This window comes from Morone saxatilis, unplaced genomic scaffold (assembly GCF_004916995.1).
Source record: "Morone saxatilis isolate NCDOM2014 unplaced genomic scaffold, NCSU_SB_2.0 Contig0, whole genome shotgun sequence".
NCBI classification, from domain to species: domain Eukaryota; kingdom Metazoa; phylum Chordata; class Actinopteri; family Moronidae; genus Morone; species Morone saxatilis.
Genome location: NW_023339650.1, coordinates 5,579,032 through 5,598,628, shown reverse-complemented (window position 1 = coordinate 5,598,628; position 19,597 = coordinate 5,579,032). Strand labels below are relative to the sequence as shown.

The following is a 19,597-nucleotide window of genomic DNA, read 5'->3' as shown; positions in this document are numbered from 1 at the left end:
AGGAGGTGATTACCACTAATAAGCTTCCAGTCAGCAAGGTCCTATTAAACATAATCTATGTACAGAAGTTTAAAGATAACTAGAGTTTGCCCACCCAGATGCTACTGTTACTGGGTGTTGGGTCTGAGCCCATGGACTATCCAGTCTGGTTTAATTCTGGTTTAACAGTCAAAAATCTCAATTGCAGATGGATTAGTAATTCAAGCTTTAGCTGAAAGAAGATGTCAGCGAAGACCCATCAGATATAATGAGAACCCGGCCTGGCATTGTGGTCCAGGACTTGCCAGACTTATGCATAAACCTCAGTGTAAACTTTGGATTTCAAACCTCAAAGTTGATAACCGTCAAACCTGTTGATGAAGGGTGCAGTGTGTATCTTAGAATCATGATCTGACATATGCCAGACCACAAAAGAAGCTAGTAAAGCAACCAAAAAGAGCAGTGAGATAGAGGAACTTGTGGTTTATAAACTTTTGTGATGTGAACTTTGGTGATCTTCCTGTTTTACAACCAGAAGAGACCAAAAATGTATTTTAAAATGAATTTGTTTTGGGTAACAGATATGTTTGTTTTCTTTCCATTGGGTTCTGTACTGTACCGTAACATAAAAACATAAACCACAATGTGTACTATAAGGTTAGCAATACTGCTGCAGTACTAAATAAAAAATAAAAATTGTGCAATATAGAAATATAAATAATAAATAAATAAAACTAAAAGAAATATGAATATAAGAAAACAAAGTTAGAATTCACATTCACATGTAGAGTAGACTGTCTCAATGTAAAAATAAACAGATCATAGAACATAAATACTACACAGATTATGAATATTTAAATTACACTTGTAGGTGAAATGCTCAGTAAAGTACGTATGAACTCTTGTCAAATCGTCTGGATCCCGAGGTGGTGCAGTAACAACACTGTGCATATACCTCAGTTATTCACTGTGCCGTGTCCCGTGTTATTACACAGCAATATTTGGGGTGGCGCGCCTGTCGCCCGTGTGTTTTGCTGGTCGGAGGCTTCTGCACAGAGATGGCAAGAGAACCGTAGCAGACTCCGGGGCCTGTACGGTTGGGCATTTTAACGACAACCGTAACGTTAGAGAAGACACAGAGAGTAGGAAGGAGAGCAACGACGGACGAGGTAAAACACAGCTGCTTGTGTAACTTAGACCACTGCGGACCACTTTATGGTTAACACTTAATTCTCGACAAGCCTGTCCTCCACGTCTAACCTAACTGTTTGACTGTGTTAGCGCTGTGATGGCGGACAAACAGCAGAGCTGCTCAGTACATTGACATTAGTGAGCCGGCTAGCGGGCAGCAACTGGATAAAAGCTAACTTGGCTAAGTTTGTAACGTTAGCTGGCTAAGCTAGCTGTGTCTGCTAGTTGTAAGTTACAGCTGCAGAGTAAAGAAAGACACACGGAGGGCTTCAGCTGTGTGCGGGTGTTATCATATGGTAGTCGGCTGGTTTGAACATAGCGACTACAGGGAATAACACTAAAATGGGGATCTTTTTTTTCTGTGGCTAGCTGGCTAGCTGATTGATAGCCAGCTAGCTGACTGTAGTCTTTATTTGCAGACTAGTTCATGACGTTAGCTCGCCTTATCTGGCACATACTGTACATACGCGATATGCCTGGAGCGAATGTGATTGTGCCAAACATCGGATCAGAATATATATATATATATTAGGAGTTGTTATTCTAAGGCTAATAGTTTCCTGTTAAGTTACTCATACTTTGTGAGCTAACGTTAGCATGACAGTAGATTCTCCAAAGTTAGTTATCCAGTGTTTAACAGCATCAGAGTTTGTGTTTGAAATACCAACAAGGTGTTGTTGTCAGGCTGACAGATAGTTTGAAAGTGTGAGCAATCTGCTCCTCTGTAACCCAACGATCCGTGCTCTTGTTTACTGAACTTATGTAATGTGAAAAGACAAAAACGTGTGTTTCCTCTGACTTTTAAAGGTGTTGCCATGTTTTATATAAGGTGTTTCTTTGGTCATGCACAACAACTGACTTTAGACACAGGTAAACACAGGCCTGACATGAGGCACACTGCTATTTAATACAGCAGTGCTACAGCTGAGTAGCGGCCCTTCTATAAATACCAGACGAGAACAATATACACTTGCACTGTAACAGTCCCTGACTGGCAAATGTAGAGCATTTTGAGCACAATGTGTCACAAGGCTTACATACTTGGCCTTAGCGAATAGCTGATGGGAATCCCTGTCAATAAAGGTTAAGTTAGGCCCCGTTGTCTTCCATTCCCCCTGCTGTGCCTTGGCCTCAAAGAGGAATGTTCAAACATGACTTTATTTGTTTCAGTGGCTGATGAAGGTTTTCTGTACAATTGCCCATTGTGTTTCAGGGTCATGAGTGTGTGTCCTGCTGTCTCTCAGCTATAAACAGTGTTTTTGCAGCTCAGCCTGCCTCTTACTGTATGTAGTAGTGCCACATGGGGAGGGAATCACTTAGAGGAAGCTGTCACTTGCAGCAACTTTTGGCTGGCTCTGAAACATACTAGTTTGTGTTCTTAATCATCGTTCTCTTACTGTCTCTCTCTCTCTCTTTCACACACATACCTTTCACTCATGCGTACACACAAACATTGACCTTTGAAAAGCAAGAAAGCAGCTGTGGGGAAGTAGGAGTCGTAGCCTGCCGCCACTGTGTGAATCTAGTGTAGAGAGTTGAACAGCTCCTGTGTGTTGTTGACTTAAAGGAGAGCTAGGTTAAAGATTATTATTCACATAACAGCCTTCACTCTCTGCAGGAAAATTCAAAGCACAATCTCTCTCTTATTATGTAGGCTAAACGACGCAGTTATCACACATGTGGGGACCTAAATTAACCTGGCAGATAAAAATGAAGCTTCTCCGGCCTCCTGTCGTCATACACTTTCATTTTAAATGTGTTTTCTGTATCTCGGTTGGGTTCATTTTGATCTAAACAGAAGACTTGGAACAAAACAAGCCTGTGATAGCTAATAAACCACCATAAACAATAACGATGTGAGCATCCACACTGACGAACGATGCCGTTATCGTTCTTGCTGTGGACGGCCCCTCAGTCTTGTTTTCTGTTACTGAAGTTACCGAGGTTATTACTTTTTTGCCCCGTTTTGTGGAGCTGGGGTTTGCGTTGAAGGGGGTCTTCAGTCCTGTTCATGTACGCAAACATCACCACTGACATGATGGTCTTATCACAGATGTATCCCAGCTCTGACACTGTGTATGGGGGAGTGTCCTTGTTGGTGTTTCAGTTGTTACGTGTGTGAAATTAGAGAACCTTAATACTCACTGTATAAGCCCAGTTTTCTAAGGTCTGTCCCTGAAGAAGCTTTGGCATTCATGCAGACACACACACACACACACGCACACACATGCACCAGAAAATATAAAGAGCATTGTCTAGCAGTAAGCAGGGTGCTAACTGTTTTGTAAGCAAATCCACCCCTACACTAACACTGCTGGCTTCTCTTTCTACAGAAGCAGCACATTGGACAGTATAAGCAACCAGTCGCACACCATGAAACACAAAAAACTGGCGCAAACCTAAGACACAAGGTCAAATACTATTGTGCAAATAGGACTTTTAAACTCAGAGTTCTGCTTTTATTGCCTGGGCATGTGATGCTCCTACGTATTTAATGTTTATTATCTGTTGGAAGAATTGCTGTTTCAGACCGTATACTGTACGTAATGGTGAGTAGTTGATGACTTTCTGCCCGTGTGCGTGTCCGGATAATTCCTTTTCTTTTGTAAGCAGCTGAGCCAGGCTGTATGATTCAGTGCATTTTAAAGTGTATGCTCCATAACACTTACTTGACACTATCTTTTGCAGGGAGTTGTTGTGTGTGACTAATGTGCTGACAGTCCGTACATGTCCACAAGTCTTTCATGCATCAGTTTGTCACATCGTATCTCTGTACACTGTTGGTTGTCTTCATAAGGCGTTTGAGAGGAGGAGACACGTTTACACTCGCTTAGCCATCTGCCATGCATTATCAGACATACCGTAAAACTTCCAAAAAAAGCAGAAAGCAGGCTCCCTAATAGACACAGGACTTCTTTAAAAGCCTGGTGCAGCTACACGTTTTGATAAATAAACGCAGGTCTCCAATAAAGGCCTGTATAAATGTATAAAACATCTTAAAACCCACCTTGTCGCCCCCTAGAGCGAGTTTTAAGTCGTTTAGATCGCCTACACAAATATAAATGTTTAAACTTTTGTCAAAGTGGATGCTGCACATCGTTTAATGGAAACTGCGAACACCAAAGTATAACGTTAATACATTATTACATTATAATACAAGAAAGACGGAAAAAAAAACGATCGTAAAGTCGTGCGTTCCATGTCCGTCCCTCCATTATTTATTTTCCTTTAGTCCGTAAGGAGCCACTGGTCAAAAGAATCAAAGGATTTCCTTAAAATGAATCAGAGTTCAGTGAATATCATCCTGTGAAGTCGTGGCTCACTGATTGTACGCCGGCTGTGTCATGGCGCTGGCATAGAGGAAAAAAGCACCAACTGAAATTTACTGTAATTTGTCAGATTTACTTAACAGAACTCAAGAGAAGCAGTACAATTAGAGAGGATTTGTTAAACGCCTGTCCCACATAGACGCTCGTCCCACTACAGGCAGGGGGAGTTCAGTGATTTAAGCAAATAAACGCCCGGCCTATTATTAAAAGAAGTTTAAATGTCTGAAGCTCTGGTGTGGTGCTTGTAGTATGCCAGTAATTCAAACTTAATCAAGATTGCATTTAATCATGTACCTCATTATTAAGTGGTTCCTGTTGAGTAAAAATATTTTTCTCTTCTTCCAGTCTTTTTCTCTTCTATATTTTCAATTCATTCTCTTTATTCAGTTGTGTCCCAGAGTCGACTAGTCATTCATCCACAGTCATACTTAAGGTAATTTAATGACTTCAATAGGGATGGCTCAAGCTGATCTGCCAGATCGATGTTTACAAAACGAACTATATTCAGAAATTGCTGAAAGACACTTTATTTCCCATTAAGGGAAAGCTGTGATGGAGTGTGTTTTTCTAAAAGGAGAGCTTCTCAATTAGTGGCTGTAGTTCTCCAGTATATTTGACCTAGATATCCTTAAAGTGTGGAGGTTGTAGCTGGCACAATGTAAGAAAGTATTATGTTGTCATAGAAAGGGATCAAAGGGGGAAAAGCTTGATTAGGATGTCCCTTGTCTGCAGCGCACCTGACTTGTATGTTAGTAGTCAGAGTACATTGGAGCACCCAGAGGAAATCCAGACTGATGCAGGCAGAGCATAAAAAACTGATCTAAAAAGTGCGGGGGCCAGCAATTGATCTGGTCCTTCTTGTTGGAAGACACGCTACTAATCACTGAGCCACTCTGGGTTTCAGTGCTGCTGCACTTCACGAGGAATCCCCTGCAAAAGGAAACCCAACACCGATTTTCTTCTGATAGAATAATACAAAATGATCCCAGTTGAATTTTAGTGACAGAAGTCAGTACAATGGCTTCAAAAAACTCATTTTGATTTTCCCTTCAGACATCATATTCATTCAACTTCAACTTTCACTCAGTATCTTCTCCCTGGTCACTGTTTTCATGATTCCTTTGTAAAGACCCTTGAGATGGATGTTAGCCTGTGAACCAGACCAGTCTGTGAGCTCATGTTTTATTTGCTCTGGCAGATGCGTCTAGTAACCCAGCATCTGGTCGGCCTCTCGTTCAGCCAGATTTCCAGGCAACCCGGCCTGTGTCAGGCAACCTTATCGCACTTGGGCTGGGTTTGTTATGTTGACTGTAAAGAGAAGGGCATTTTTGTACACAACCAAGGTGGCTGCCGCTGTTGTTCAGCGTCCTGTTAAATCTGCTGTCGGTACTAAATGACCTTGTTGCTATATCTTCTCTAAAAGAAGAACAACTGCATTTAGAGCTTTTGGTGATAAGAAAGATGTGTTTGCCACACTGCTGAGGATTCGCCAAACGTCCCATGTTTGGTTGCTCTGATTGATTGTAGCTCTATCTCATTGCGTCCGTAGACATTTTGTTCCGTGCCCGCTGATAACGCCCCTTGGAAATGAACTGAAAGGTCCCAGACTAATTTGCATTTGTGAATTGGTGAGGCGATGTCAGGCTAGAGTGATGGATGATGACCGCTGTAGACTGTTTCCTCTGTTACAGCTGTCACTTACCTGCTCTGTATGGAGGGCTGTTGAGCAGTGTCAACCTTTCCCTTATTGTCCGGATTGGTTGTTTTCTCTCAGTGATTGATTCCATTACTGTGTGGTTCCCTCATTATGTCTCCCCATAGCTATATATTAAGATTAGAAATCAATATTTCATGGTAGCACAGTTGACAATTGTCAGTCCAACAGCTTGTTAATAAGCTTTGTATGGTTTGTCCTATATGTAGCTTATTATTTTTGTAAAAACATTGACCATGACAGTTTATTTAATTTTTTTTAATAAATTCCAAAACTATAAACGGGTTATTTTAGGCATATTTAGATAAAATGGACATTTGAATCTTTCATAAGGTTCTGTTTGACTTTGAAACTGGTTTGATAAGCTTTTTTAAAAAAAGGACTTTAACTTGGAGCTTTTACTTTGAAATGGCTGATTGACCTAGCAGATCATTGGTGAACTCACCTGGTATGAAACTTTGAGAGTAGCAAGATAGCAGACGCAGCTTTGCCTGGCACTGTGCTGCTGACTTGGGTCTTTTTTTGTCTCCATCTGCCCTGTAGCCTGCACACTGATCACACTGACTTAATACTGGCATGGACTATCCCTATCTTCTTAATTGGGTTCCTCCTAAGCTGCTTAAAAGCTGCCTGCTCTAACTTGGGGTCTGTGTTGTGTGATCAGCCGGTCTATGTGTCAGCCTGGTGCTGTGAGCATTTAATCATATCAAAAAAACACTTGGCCCTAATTGGAGCCTTGGTACAGGGTCAGGAAATAGTGGGCGTAGTGACTTGTAGTGACTCTGGAGCTGAGACAATTAAATGGCATGTTGTATTCCCCTTGTTGTCTGGTTTCGTTCTCTTGGTTGCTGTGGAGGAGGCTGTTCTGCCTGGTGTTTCTGAGATCAATTGTAATTACCTAGACAGCTTGCATGCATCTTCATTTCTTGGCTGACTATGATGTTCAAGCATGATTAAGGTTTCTCAGTAACACTTGCATGCTGTACACAGTATAAAGGGTTTTCTGTATAGATAATAATAGTACAGTACAGGATAATATTGTACTTTAAATGAGTTTTTTCCCTCTTAGCACTGATGGAAAAAATAGTTGATGACAACACAATTGTGTTTGTCCATTTAATGTGACTTTTAGGCTTCTACAATATCAAATTGGCACTCTTTTGCATATTATTAAATAATAACAATATAAATGAAAGAGACGCTATTATAAGGCAGAACATTATTTACATTTACATTTAGTTTACTGTAGATTGTGTGTGTAGGTCATCTAATGGAAATGTTTTGATATAGATATCACAAACCACTTCTGAACCAAGAAGTAGGAATTTGTTATAGGGCTGCACAATTAATCACAATATTATCAAAATCACAGTATGGACAGGTGCAATATCCAAATGGCTTGTGTTGATAAAGGTAAGATGTGTCAAAACAGCATTATAATCAAATATACTCAAGTTCTGCAGCGATTCCCTGACCTACAAATGTAATCTTGTTCTCCAGATTTAAGAAACATTTTTGTTTTATTTGTTTGTAGAGACCTCAACAAATGTCACATCATCGCAATTTTTATATTTTGTTCTGATGAAACTAGTTGTTAATGAAAATTGTGATGCAAAAATCTGAATTCCTACTAATCATGAATCATATTGCAACTGCATTATCTGACAAAAGGTTTCGCAATATGATTATTTTACTCACAAATGTGACTGACCATTAAAAACGACAGCAGTAACATATATATAATAGTAAAATGTGTGAGTGGGGAAGGCAGCTCTGAGGCACACAGAGTTTTAAAGTGGACCACTGATACAATAAGAATGAAACATTTGTACGTGTAACTGGTGACCAGTTGTCTTGTAACTATATGGAACTGAAAAAAGCAACAGGGGCTTTTTCACAGAATATCATATTTACTTCTCCATATTGGGAAACAACAGATATATCTTGCAGCATATAGAGAAATGTGTTTTACACGTACAGTAAGTAATACATTGGTGTCTTTATCAGAGGTCAAACTTCAAACTGCTGAAGTTTGTACAAGCTGTTCTGAGCTTTATCCTTAAACGTAGCTCTTTTCTGTTTCAGAGGAATCATGGGACACGGAGTGGGCTGAACCAGAGGGTCTAGCAGCACACCAATTGTGAGTATTGATTGTTTTTCCAGCATTATGTCTATGTAGCATTATAATATAGGGAACAATTACAATATTATGTAAATAATATAATATTACACTGAATGTAGATAAATATCGACCTCTACCACAAAACCTCAACAAAATGTTCAGAATATGCTGAAGCAGCTTCTACAATTTCTCATCTGTATTTTTATTGGGACCCTGCAGAGTTCACCTGTTTCTTATTTGTGAATTTACTGGGTATGTGTCTTGTGTCTTTGGTGTTTGCTCGGTTTGTCTCTCTGTCTGTGTGTGTGTGTGTGTGTGTGTGTGTGTGTGTATGGTTTTAAAGGTTTCCCACTGTGGTGTATGACATGGCCACGGCCTCATCTAGAACAGAGTCTAGCCATAACCACAGAGGAACGTCACAGCTCCATGCCATTGGTGAGTTGAAACACAGAAGGCTGTAATGTTGGGGAGGGGCAGGGCGATCCCAGGTTCTAGACCCTGTCGCTCCCTCAGAAAGCTCACATCGAAGCACTGTGTCAGCAGGATTTCCTGTGTGAAAGGAAAATGTTTCTCCCTCAAGGATCAATAATTTATGACCTTATTTAATCTGAATATCTGAATATGAGTGTCAGCTATGTGTTGAAAATATAAATGTTGAAAGTAAAGATTTTCCCTAGTCTCATCACTTCCTATATGTACCCACCGCCAGTGTCCTGTGCCAAGATCAAGAGGAAGAAGAGCCTGTTTGGGACTGCCATTTATGTGGAGGTGACAGCGGAGGGGGAGTCGCGCCGTACAGCGAAGTCTCACAGCTCCTCCAGTCCTAAATGGGATGAGAGGCTTACTCTGTAAGAAGCAACTATTTGCCTCCTCTGTGTATCTGACAGCTATTTACCTTAATGCCAGTTTCTTGGTCTTTACACGCCTCTTTTTCCCCTTTTAACATCTGTGTGTGTAATATGTATTAACTCAAGTTCTCTATACACGTGTTCATGTTTTATGTGCCTTATCAAGTAATTCAGGGAGACAACTCATGAATACCAGGTACTTTATAATATGGAGAAGATAAAATGAGAGACAGACTGTAATGATTTCTGTGTTGAGACTACCACAGACATTTGTCTTCTCATACCCCCCTACACATGTTGATCTCCAAATGGCCCAGGCTTTTAAAAAAACTGTTGAGAGAGAGAAAAATGGGTCTGTTCTCCCTTCTAGGAGGTATTTTAGTATGTTGGCTTTGGTGCAGGAATTTGGGGTCTATGTCTGTCTGACAGTGTATACCTTATGTAACTAAATATAATTCAAAATATAATGACAAAATCCCTCAGGTGGCTCATCTGATAATTATTAGAACAAGGGAAAAAGCTGTACGAGAACACACAGAGCTCTTTGTATCATTTGAGACACTAGTAGAGCCAGCAGCCTGAACATTGCAGACTTTTACAGCTCTCTGGCTTCGGAGTGGCTCGGCCACATGCCAGAGACATGTCATTGCAATTGCTAATTGTCTTGATTGGGTAATTATTGGTAATAAGACAGAGTGGTGCTGTGTTTGTAATCCTGTGTTTGCACCATGGATGTTTTGCAAGCTGAATCCTACACATTGCCTTTGGGCTATGATCCTAGATATTTCTCTTATTAGGCATTGATGGACTCGGCCCGTATTATAAGAGACTGTGTAGTGTTCATTTTGTATAAGAGCAGAAAACAGAAGGAAGCAGCATTAAGTACATCAATCTCTCACCCTGCAGCAAGGACAAGTTGCTCTTGAGATTGTGAGATTTTTTGAGGGGGAGCAGACGAGGAAAAATAGGGAAACTGGAAAAATGAGGAGCATCTAAATAATAGTTGTCACCTCATTTAATCAGCTTCACACCAACTCCCAAACCATTCTTGGTAAGAATTCCCACAAACTGACTTGTAATAAAATGTAAAACACTTTAAAAATATATATCGTCTGTATCAGCATCCATCGAATGCTTTGTCTAGGTCATGTAGTCTCCTGTCCTCAGTTCCTGCTACTACTAACAGTTAATGCACTCAAACACCGACATATTGTCAAGAAGAAAACTGAATAACACAAATGTCAGTAATGCTTCATCATAAGACTCGGACCTGTTGATACAACAACTGCAGCTTGCGCTCATCTCTACAGGGTAGGCACAGCTGAAAATGTAATGGCACATTGTAGCAGGGCTCAAGCACTGGTTTCTTAAATCCTGTATCTTCTAAGACTGAGTATGATTGCATATCAGCAGCAAACCCTCTGTAGCAGTAGTTACTACTAGTTTGGCGCAGTCCGCATCTGCAGTAAGGCTGCCAGTCTGTTTTTGTCTTATTCCGCTTATCGTCATATTCATGTAAATGACACGTTTGAAGTTTCCACAGACATACCTGACTTCAGTTGAACAATGTTGGCGTGCAGTTTAACACTTAATACTGACTAGCCGACTAGCATGCTACAGCTGATGCACTGCAAAAACTTCCCGGGTAGAACTAGACTATTTTGACAGCAATTGTTTGGGTCAAAGAGGGTACTGAACTAGGGCAGTAGCATACCGAACTGAACATCATCTGATCTGTGTGTGTGGAAAAAGATCCTTTGTGCTGAGTGAATCTACTCTGGATTTGAAAAAAGGTTAAAAACACTACTGATTGAGCACAGAGGCACTAAATACGTGCCAGTTAGAAATATCTGTATCTTTTTTACTCTGTATATAACTGCAGCAAAAAAAGGAACATGTCTGTGATGAACTTGAAAGTGTTTTGCTTTTTTCAATGATGTCTTTTTTACTGATGATTTGTGTCATTTGTGTTACAAGTTGTTTTAAGCATGTTTGTTTGTGTGTTCCTGACCTAGGAATGTAACACCGCACACACAGGTGGATTTCAAAGTATGGAGTCACCACACTCTGAAGGCCGATGCTCTGCTGGGGAAAGCAACGCTAGACCTAATTCAAGCCTTGGAGCAGCATGACAGAAAATGTACGGTTAAGCTATCACACACACAGACCCATATTATAATACAAGGTGTAGGGTGGCATGTGTTCATTATTTAACAAATACAGTTGTGGCACAGTTACTGCAGTACCAGGCAACAGCAGATTTATGAAGGCACTGTTTATTTAGACTAGCCGCAGCTGATCAATGTGTCTTTTTCAACATTGTAAATGAAGCATTTCTATGGAAGTGGTTTGCTTTATGTTTTTCTTGCTGTCACTTTATTGTAATGCCTCTTTGACTCTGCAGTGGAGAATGTGAAGGAGGTGCTGAAACTGAGCGTGGAGCAGAAGGGAGCTCTGGTTCCCGTAGGGGAACTGACTGTTTACCTAGATGGCCTGACTGTCACTGACCAAGAGGAACTGGCTCCGCTTACAAACGGCAATGCAGCAAATGGCACCAGTGAGCTTTAGTTTTTTGTTTCTTGACCTTTCAGCATTATCACAGGTTCATAGACAATTGTCATTAAATATACTCAGTTATTTTACTGTTAAAATAAAACGGCAATACTAAATAGACCATAGAATTTAAAATAATAGATAAAGAGTTATTAGGTAATCCCAAATAAAAAATGTGAAATGATCCAAGTTAAAAATAAATATTGTACATCACTAGTCTGAAATCTTATATTCTTTGTATGTTATGGGTATGTCATTTGTTTTCTACGATTCTTTCCAGAAGTCCAACAGAATGGCGATGCCATCCATGAAAATGGAGACTCATCTTCCTCTTCCTCAAGGGCTGCCAACAGGTAAACTAACTAAACAAACAGCCATTTTGGAGCATTTTTATCTTGCTCCACATATTTCATAAGGCAGAAGATTCTGTCTACTTCACGTTTCCTAAAATGGTTGTTGGCCTGGTTAGAATAACTCTTTGAAAGCAAGGAGCATGCTTATCCTCAAGTAAAGGAATGCTAACAGACCACAAATAGTTGTGTGTTAGTACAGTTTCCCCACAGTGTGCCCTGTAGGAAGACATGAATGCATATTTTACATGATTATTGATACTCATATGCTATTGTTTTGCGCTAGCTGATGTAGAGGCTTTTATTTATTCATTTTATTACCTCAGTCAGGGTCTTGTCCGTCTGTGTCTTGCTCTTTTTTTTTTATTCTGGCTATACCCTTCTCCTGCTTTTAATTTTTAGTGTTGCCCTACTAGTACCAGTCTTTATTATCTATCACGCAATAAACTGCCCTTCAGTGAGGCTAACAGAGTTTTTTTGGGAAACCATGTCTGCTCAGCACAACAGACGGAGGTTGGTGGGAGGGGGGTTGAGAGGGTTCTGGCTGTCTGGCTCCTCTCTGCATTGCAGTTGCAGAGAGGACTGCAAGACACAAACAAGGGTATGGTTAAAATTTAGTGGTGTTCCCCCTCCCTGGGAGTTCCCGAAATGTTTGAGTACTCAGATTTCCAGATAGAAAAGGTAGCCAGGGAAATATTTGTGGTAGCAAGACAAAATTTTGCCGTATTGTTGCTATCGAGAAAATGAAACCTTAAACATGTGTTTATTAAAGTAAGACAATTAACATAGTACTCATTTTGTTTCAAAAACAAAAGGTTAGCTCTTAAGAAGAAGGAAGCCATAAACAATTTCTTTAAAAAATTTGAATAATAAAAAAATCATATAAAGTTAATCTAATATTAAATCATATATATTACAGGGCGCCTCTCCATCAATCAACTTTTGATTCAGATATTTATTGTAGATATTTCTGCAGGCAGAGTGAAAGCACGATTAATACAAAATGCTGCAAAAAAAAAAAAAAACAGCATTAGTCAGTGTCCAAACTGAAAAAAATGAAAATTTAGTTTTGGATCTGAAACATTTCTCTATAACATTATATTTATCATGACTAAATAAGCAACAATCAAAGTTAATGTTGTGACTTTGCTGTTTGGTCAGGTTTGACTGACAGCCACTGCTGGCTGCAAAAGTAAACAACCCCACAACTGTCAACACATTTTTTGTCAAAAGTTGCTTAGCTGTAATTGGTGCACAGAAGTATGTGACATCACGTTTTTCCAATTGAGCACCGCCCACTTCAAACCAGTGAAAAGAGTAAAAAAAATAAATGAAACAAGGTGGGTAGTCTGTCAAATAGTTGCTCAGTGTGTTGCCGAACAGTCCTGCACCCAGAAACCAGCTGTGTTAGCCAGTAAAATGGAATGACTTGGAGAATGCACTGTGCTAATTGTGCTGTTGTGTTGCAATCCTGGAGGCAGAGGAGAAAATGATTGATGGTGTGATAACTCTCTAGAGTTGTTACTATCCGCCTTGCAAGGGTATGAACTGCTGTGTATGGTGTCTGATCAGCCTTTTTTTAAGTGATAGTTTCTGTCTGTACTTGGCCTTAGCCTCCCTGCTCCTTCCCCATAATGTGACGTAATTTGCTGCATATTAAAAGTCAGCCAAACAGAGGTGAGCAGTCAGCTGTTAAACTAGGAGTCGATGCTTGAGGAACCCTCTGCTCTACTTCTTTTCCTTTGTCTTTCTTTGTCTCTTCTCAGTGGTCTTACGTCAGTGCTCTGCTTAACATTCTGGCAGTCTTCACTCCATTGCCCATCTTCTCATTCATGTTCACCTCTTTCAACCTACGTTACTTTATGTATTTTTCTCTTGTGAAATCTCTGTATTTCCTGAGCCTTACTTACCTTACCTGTGCCTTGATTCATCTTTACTCTGTTTAGCTTTGATTCTTTCCTTCCATTTTGGTTAGCTTGTGTTTCTACTTATCTTTAGAGAGTCAGTAGACCTTTCCTGTGGAGCAAGAGGCGCCAGTTCTCAGCCTGTCAAAACACTTGATACTGGCCTCCATGCTGGCTACAGGAGTACGATGTTGTATTTGTTTTAAACTGTGCATGTTCCTACTTACATAATTTCAGTAATTGCTTTTCTGTTTTTTGTGTGTACCCATTTTTTCTCTGTGCATCAGATTTCAATACTACAACACCAATAAGTCCAGTAAACCGGTGTAGTCTTTGTTGTCAACCTATATATATATATATATATATATATATATATATTTAAACATTAGTCTATTAATAAAATTAAAGTAAATTAAAGTATTATAATGGATAAAGACGAACATATAAGCACCATTAGAGGGATTGCCAGCCTCTGCTGGGCTCGACACTGAAATTTAAACCGGGCCAGATATGGTGGGAAACTTTCTGTGCAATGTGTCTTATCGGACATTTTGTATTAAGTATATGGTAGCTGTTACCATTTGCGGATATGCTGAGTAATAAAATCAACATTCATTGTTGTCAACCCTCGTGACCCTTTCTGAAGTTTTTTCTTTATTGGTGGCTTCCAACCCACCTCTTGCCTAGACAAAGCCTGGACTTTGAGTCATATAGCTGATTTTGTATTGGTCGCAGTGTGGGAACGTCTGTGGCACCAACTGAACTCTGCCGGCTCACAAAAGGGCCTCTTCAGCTGTACCCATTACGTCAGTACGCCATCCTATTATGTCCTGTCCTTACCCCTACGAGACAATAGTCTCAATGTCACAAGTCTTTTATCTGACACCCGCACACAGAGTGGAAGTAGCACACATTTAGCTCACCCTCGCTAAGCTGTGTAAATTTAATTTGTTTTGAGCCTGTAGGAAAAATAAAAGTTGTTTTACATTACATTATATTACATATGAATTATATCTTGAGTGTTATGTAGGTCTAGAATTTGTTAGTATTAAGGAATTGTTATGTGTTTCCTCCTAAAGCTCAGTGAATGGTACAGACTTGGGCCCAAGGTCAGGTTCCTGTTCGGCCTCCAACGGTCTGGATGCTCAGGTGCCTTCCAGTTCCTGCAGCCCTGCCCTTAGTCATGTCGTCAATGGAGACACCACACCCAATAACACCCCGGTCCACCAACCCTCAGACAGTGACACAGAGAGTAGAACGGGTGAGTTTGACCTTTTAGTTTGAATTTCACAGTGTTTGAATTCTAGTACCTTGGAAGGTTTGAAATAGTCCTACTTTTGCTCCCAGGTTTGTATATTTAGTTTGCAGCCTTTTCAGTACTATAAAACCCTGCAGTCTTCCAAGATGTGTTATTCAGATATTTTCTCATTTCTCATGTATGTGCATAATTCCCTATGATACACTATATTTACTGATAGAGTAATGCAAATTAGCATTGATTATACATGTGTATCTTTCCAGCAGGTATTCATTGTGTTGCCTGGGCAGTTTAAGTTCTTCATGGTTCACTTGATCCGAGTGAACAGTAGAGGAGATCAGTAAATTCATTTTCATTAAGTGAGGCTGGTAATCTCTGCTGCTGTCAGCACCTTTGTGGGAAAACTCCCTGGAGAGATAAACAGAAAGAAAAGGAAAGCAGACTGCAGTATACTGTGGAGGGTATGCAGGGCACCAATAGCATGCTGATTACACTGAGAATATTCATTCTTTACTAGTATAGTAGTACTATTTTTTTTAAAATATATATATCCAATAAGTTAGGGCTTTTGCTTAAAAAAATCCAGTTGGGGGCGCCTGGTTAGCTCAGTCGGTAGAGCTCGATCGAGTTGCTGCAGCGGCCCGGGTTCGAATCCGACCTGGGGCCCTTTGCTACGTGTCATCCCCTCTCTCTCTCTACCCCCATTTCCTGTCGATCTTCAGCTGTCTCTATCAAATAAAGGCATGAAAAGGCCAAAAAACTAACTTAAAAAAAAAAAAAAACTACTACCTCACTTGAGTAACAGCCTAACAGCTAGCACTGTTGTGTGAACATTAATGTGTCATTTCTAAAAGGCAGCAAACAGCCCAACCTTTATCCATCTATGATTTCAAGTCCAACATACCGCTCAAACAAAAGAACGCTCAACTCAAACGTTGTAATGTTGTAAACTAGGTGCCATGATAACCAGATATACAGTGTTGTTCACTGCACCTGTATGTTCTCATAATGTTATGGTTGATCACTGATCATTTAAAAGGCAGCTCTCTTCCTGAGACGTCACTGACATCCAGCCATGGATGGATGAAGTGTTTAGTCCATGCTTGTAAACAGCACCATTGTCTTTCTCTCACTTGCCTGCAGTCAATGGGGAGTCCTGTGATACTGCTCTGGGGCCATCGTCTGCTACAACAGGTGACGTGCTGCCCCCTGCAGATGACCATGAGGACTGCAATCAAGATACCACCCTCCCAGACTCTGACACAGCACCAAATAGCACATCTCAAACCCAGCCAACCTCCACCACGGCTTCCAAAAAGCCTCCTCTTCTTTTGCTGCTAAGCCACTGCATGCGCTGCTTTGCTGCCTGCCTGGCCTGACTGGGAGCCACCACCATCACCACCTCCTCGCCATCATCCTCTTCCTCCCCAGCAATAGGAGAAGCAAATGCTTCAGGAGGTAGTGGTGCTGGTGGTGCTGGTGGTGCTGGTGGTGGCAATGGTGGTGGCGGTGGTGGTAACAGCAGTAACAGTGCATCGGTAACAACAGATGGGGCCAAGCCCAGGCAGCAGGTCCCCAATGCTGGAGGCTCAGATCCTCTACCACCAGGGTAAAATGTTTTTCATGTTTGTCATGATTTTCATTACTTTTTTTTAATCAAATCTGTATTAGATTATGAGGTAATTAGTTTATGTGTATGCCACCTAAAACACACACTCAATTCATAATGAGCAAAATCTGTTGTACATTTTATTTCTATTCATCTCCATCCTTTTGCACAATTTTTTGTTTTGTTTTGTTTTACAGCCTGCTTTTTTTCTCAATTGTTTTGTCTTCAAGGTGGGAGCAGAGAAAAGACCCTCATGGGAGAACGTACTATGTTGACCACAACACAAGGACTACTACCTGGGAAAGACCACAGCCATTACCACCAGGGTGAGTGTCTCACTTTCTGTCTTCAGCCCTTTTCAGACATGGAATTTGTAACTTTACCAGGTTCATCTGTTGAGCCTTTTTAGCTTTTACACATGGGTCTCCATAACGCCCTCTTTACACCTGACGGCTTTCATCTATGTCTGCAGCTAAACACAGATTTATACACATATTTACATATTAAAGCAACTGATACTACATAATGGACACCTCAGGGTATATTTTTTTCACCTGTGCCAAGTAGGCCTGTCACAGTAATTATGTTATCGTACAATATATGGACATGGCAACAATAATGTCTGCTTACCTTGATATTATACCACTGTGTTCACATGCGTGTTTGTATGTAAGAATATGTTTTTCCTACAATTACAAAGCTTAGGGGCTTTTTCCCAGTTCTAAAAAAAAAAACTACACTGAGACATGTTTGGCTGCTACTTCTGGTCACCCTGTTTGTAAATCCCAAGCAAAGAAAGTGAAAGATGACATTCTGAAGGAAAGATCATATATGACCCCCTAAATTGCATTATTATGCTAATTTTATAATTATATCAGTGGTATAAAATCATTAAAGAAGCTATTGTGACAGGCCTAATGCGAAGTCTACTTAAATAAAGGGTGTAGTTTTATGTTTAAAGTTTGTTTGAGGTTAGTTTAACTGATTAGGTCAGTTTCAGTGAGAGCTGATTTCTGGTAACACATCATCAAACACAAGTATTGTTTATATGATTGGTTGTTGATCATTTACAGTTATACAGATTTCATTAATTGTGTTCCGTTGGAAGTAGTTTCTTAGTAGTTTATTTTTTTTCTTAGTTTGAATTTAATTGCCTTTAAGTCAGTTCCAGGTATCAAAAATAAAAGACACATTAAGTGTTGTTATAAGTGTCCCGTGAATGTCCTGACTGGCTCATTCATTTGCTTACTGTTTTTTGTGTCTGTGTTTGTGATTATTGTACTGTCCATCTCCTTCACACTGCCAGTTGGGAGCGCCGAGTGGATGACCGGGGCAGGATCTATTATGTGGACCACAACACCCGCACCACCACGTGGCAGCGTCCCACTATGGAATCAGTCCGTAATTTTGAGCAGTGGCAGAGCCAGCGCAGCCAGCTGCAGGGAGCTATGCACCAGTTTAACCAGAGATACCTCTACTCTGTAAGACAATCCCCTTTAAAACATGTTTTTTACACCTATGAAATGAATGCGTTGCAGATTCAGTTTTCTTGTTTGATAATTTAATTTGCCAGCATTTTTACTTTTTTTTTTACTGTGGAATAAAACACACACACACACACACACACACCATACTGCACTTATTAACATTCAAGTAATGTAAACATCCCCCATTCAAAAGGGAGGTTACAAAATCAAAATGGCCATTGTGTCCTCCATTTGTAAATTAGTTCCAATAAGATGTTGAGTTCTGCTGGCAAAAGTCCAAAAACATTTGCACTCTTCTTAATTAATGCTCTCTTTCTTTTAAACAAATACCTTGTGAATTTGTATGCTAATCAACAAGGATTATTATACTAGATTTTGGGGACCATGGATAATTGCTGTAAAACTGCAATCTTCTGGTCTTTTGCTCTGTAAACAATATGCATTATTGAATCACCTGACGACACCAGATGGATCTATCCAGCATTTAGCTTTTGTCAGCTCATCATCTTTTAAAGTGTGCATTTATCTCAGACCATTCCCCAGTACTCAACAGAAAATAGAGAAAACTAATTGTGGCTATGGCTCTTTTGAAGTCTTTTTGAAGATAACTGACTCACATGATTACTTTCTGGTGATCTGTGATGTAGGTGATCACTCTGCCTTTTCTTTGCAGTCTGTAATGGCTCAGATATTAGTTGTATCGTAGTCGTCCAGTGGACCTTTATCAAGAGCTCTGAAAAGGCTCCATTATCTTTTTTAGAGAATTTAAAAGGTCCCGGTTCTTGCATATCAAGCTTTTTAATGACAAATCACACATATTTGATATAACTACTGACTATTTTCTTAAGCATGTCTTGGGGTTTTCAACTTTTAAATGTGATTTTAATCCAAACATCAGTAATTGGCTTTCAGTTTATTACTATGCAGAATGCAGTGCAGTGTTTCCTATAAATCTGCACTTAAAACTGTATTAACTTAAAACTTCCAAGCTTTCAAGTTGTTGCAATTTGATTCTCATGCAATAGTGAAATGAATGGAAACCAATGACTGCACTGAAGGCGGTAAAAAGACGAGTCAAAAATTCAAAAGACTACAGCATGCTTTGAAAATGATTATGCTTAAAAATAAACTATATTTTTCCTCATGGTATTTTTTCATATCTCATAATTGGCAAGAGTAAACCAGTGGTGGTTACTAATTATGTAACCCGAAACTTAAGTCCTTCCCATCCTTTGCCTAATGAATCACATCTC

General features: G+C 40.0%; 1 protein-coding gene across 1 annotated transcript in view; it reads left to right on the top strand.

The window, feature by feature from the left end:
- The first annotated feature begins 907 nt into the window (after nt 1-907).
- The window catches only part of LOC118324791 (NEDD4-like E3 ubiquitin-protein ligase WWP1), a 29,319-nt gene continuing 10,629 nt past the window's right edge, over nt 908-19,597 (top strand). The window contains 11 exon segments of the mRNA XM_035657294.1: nt 908-1,148; nt 8,299-8,353; nt 8,679-8,770; nt 9,045-9,183; nt 11,199-11,323; nt 11,588-11,740; nt 12,017-12,089; nt 15,070-15,251; nt 16,392-16,857; nt 17,088-17,183; nt 18,164-18,338. Coding sequence (XP_035513187.1) covers nt 8,701-8,770; nt 9,045-9,183; nt 11,199-11,323; nt 11,588-11,740; nt 12,017-12,089; nt 15,070-15,251; nt 16,392-16,857; nt 17,088-17,183; nt 18,164-18,338 — 1,479 coding nt within the window. The 5' untranslated portion in view covers nt 908-1,148; nt 8,299-8,353; nt 8,679-8,700.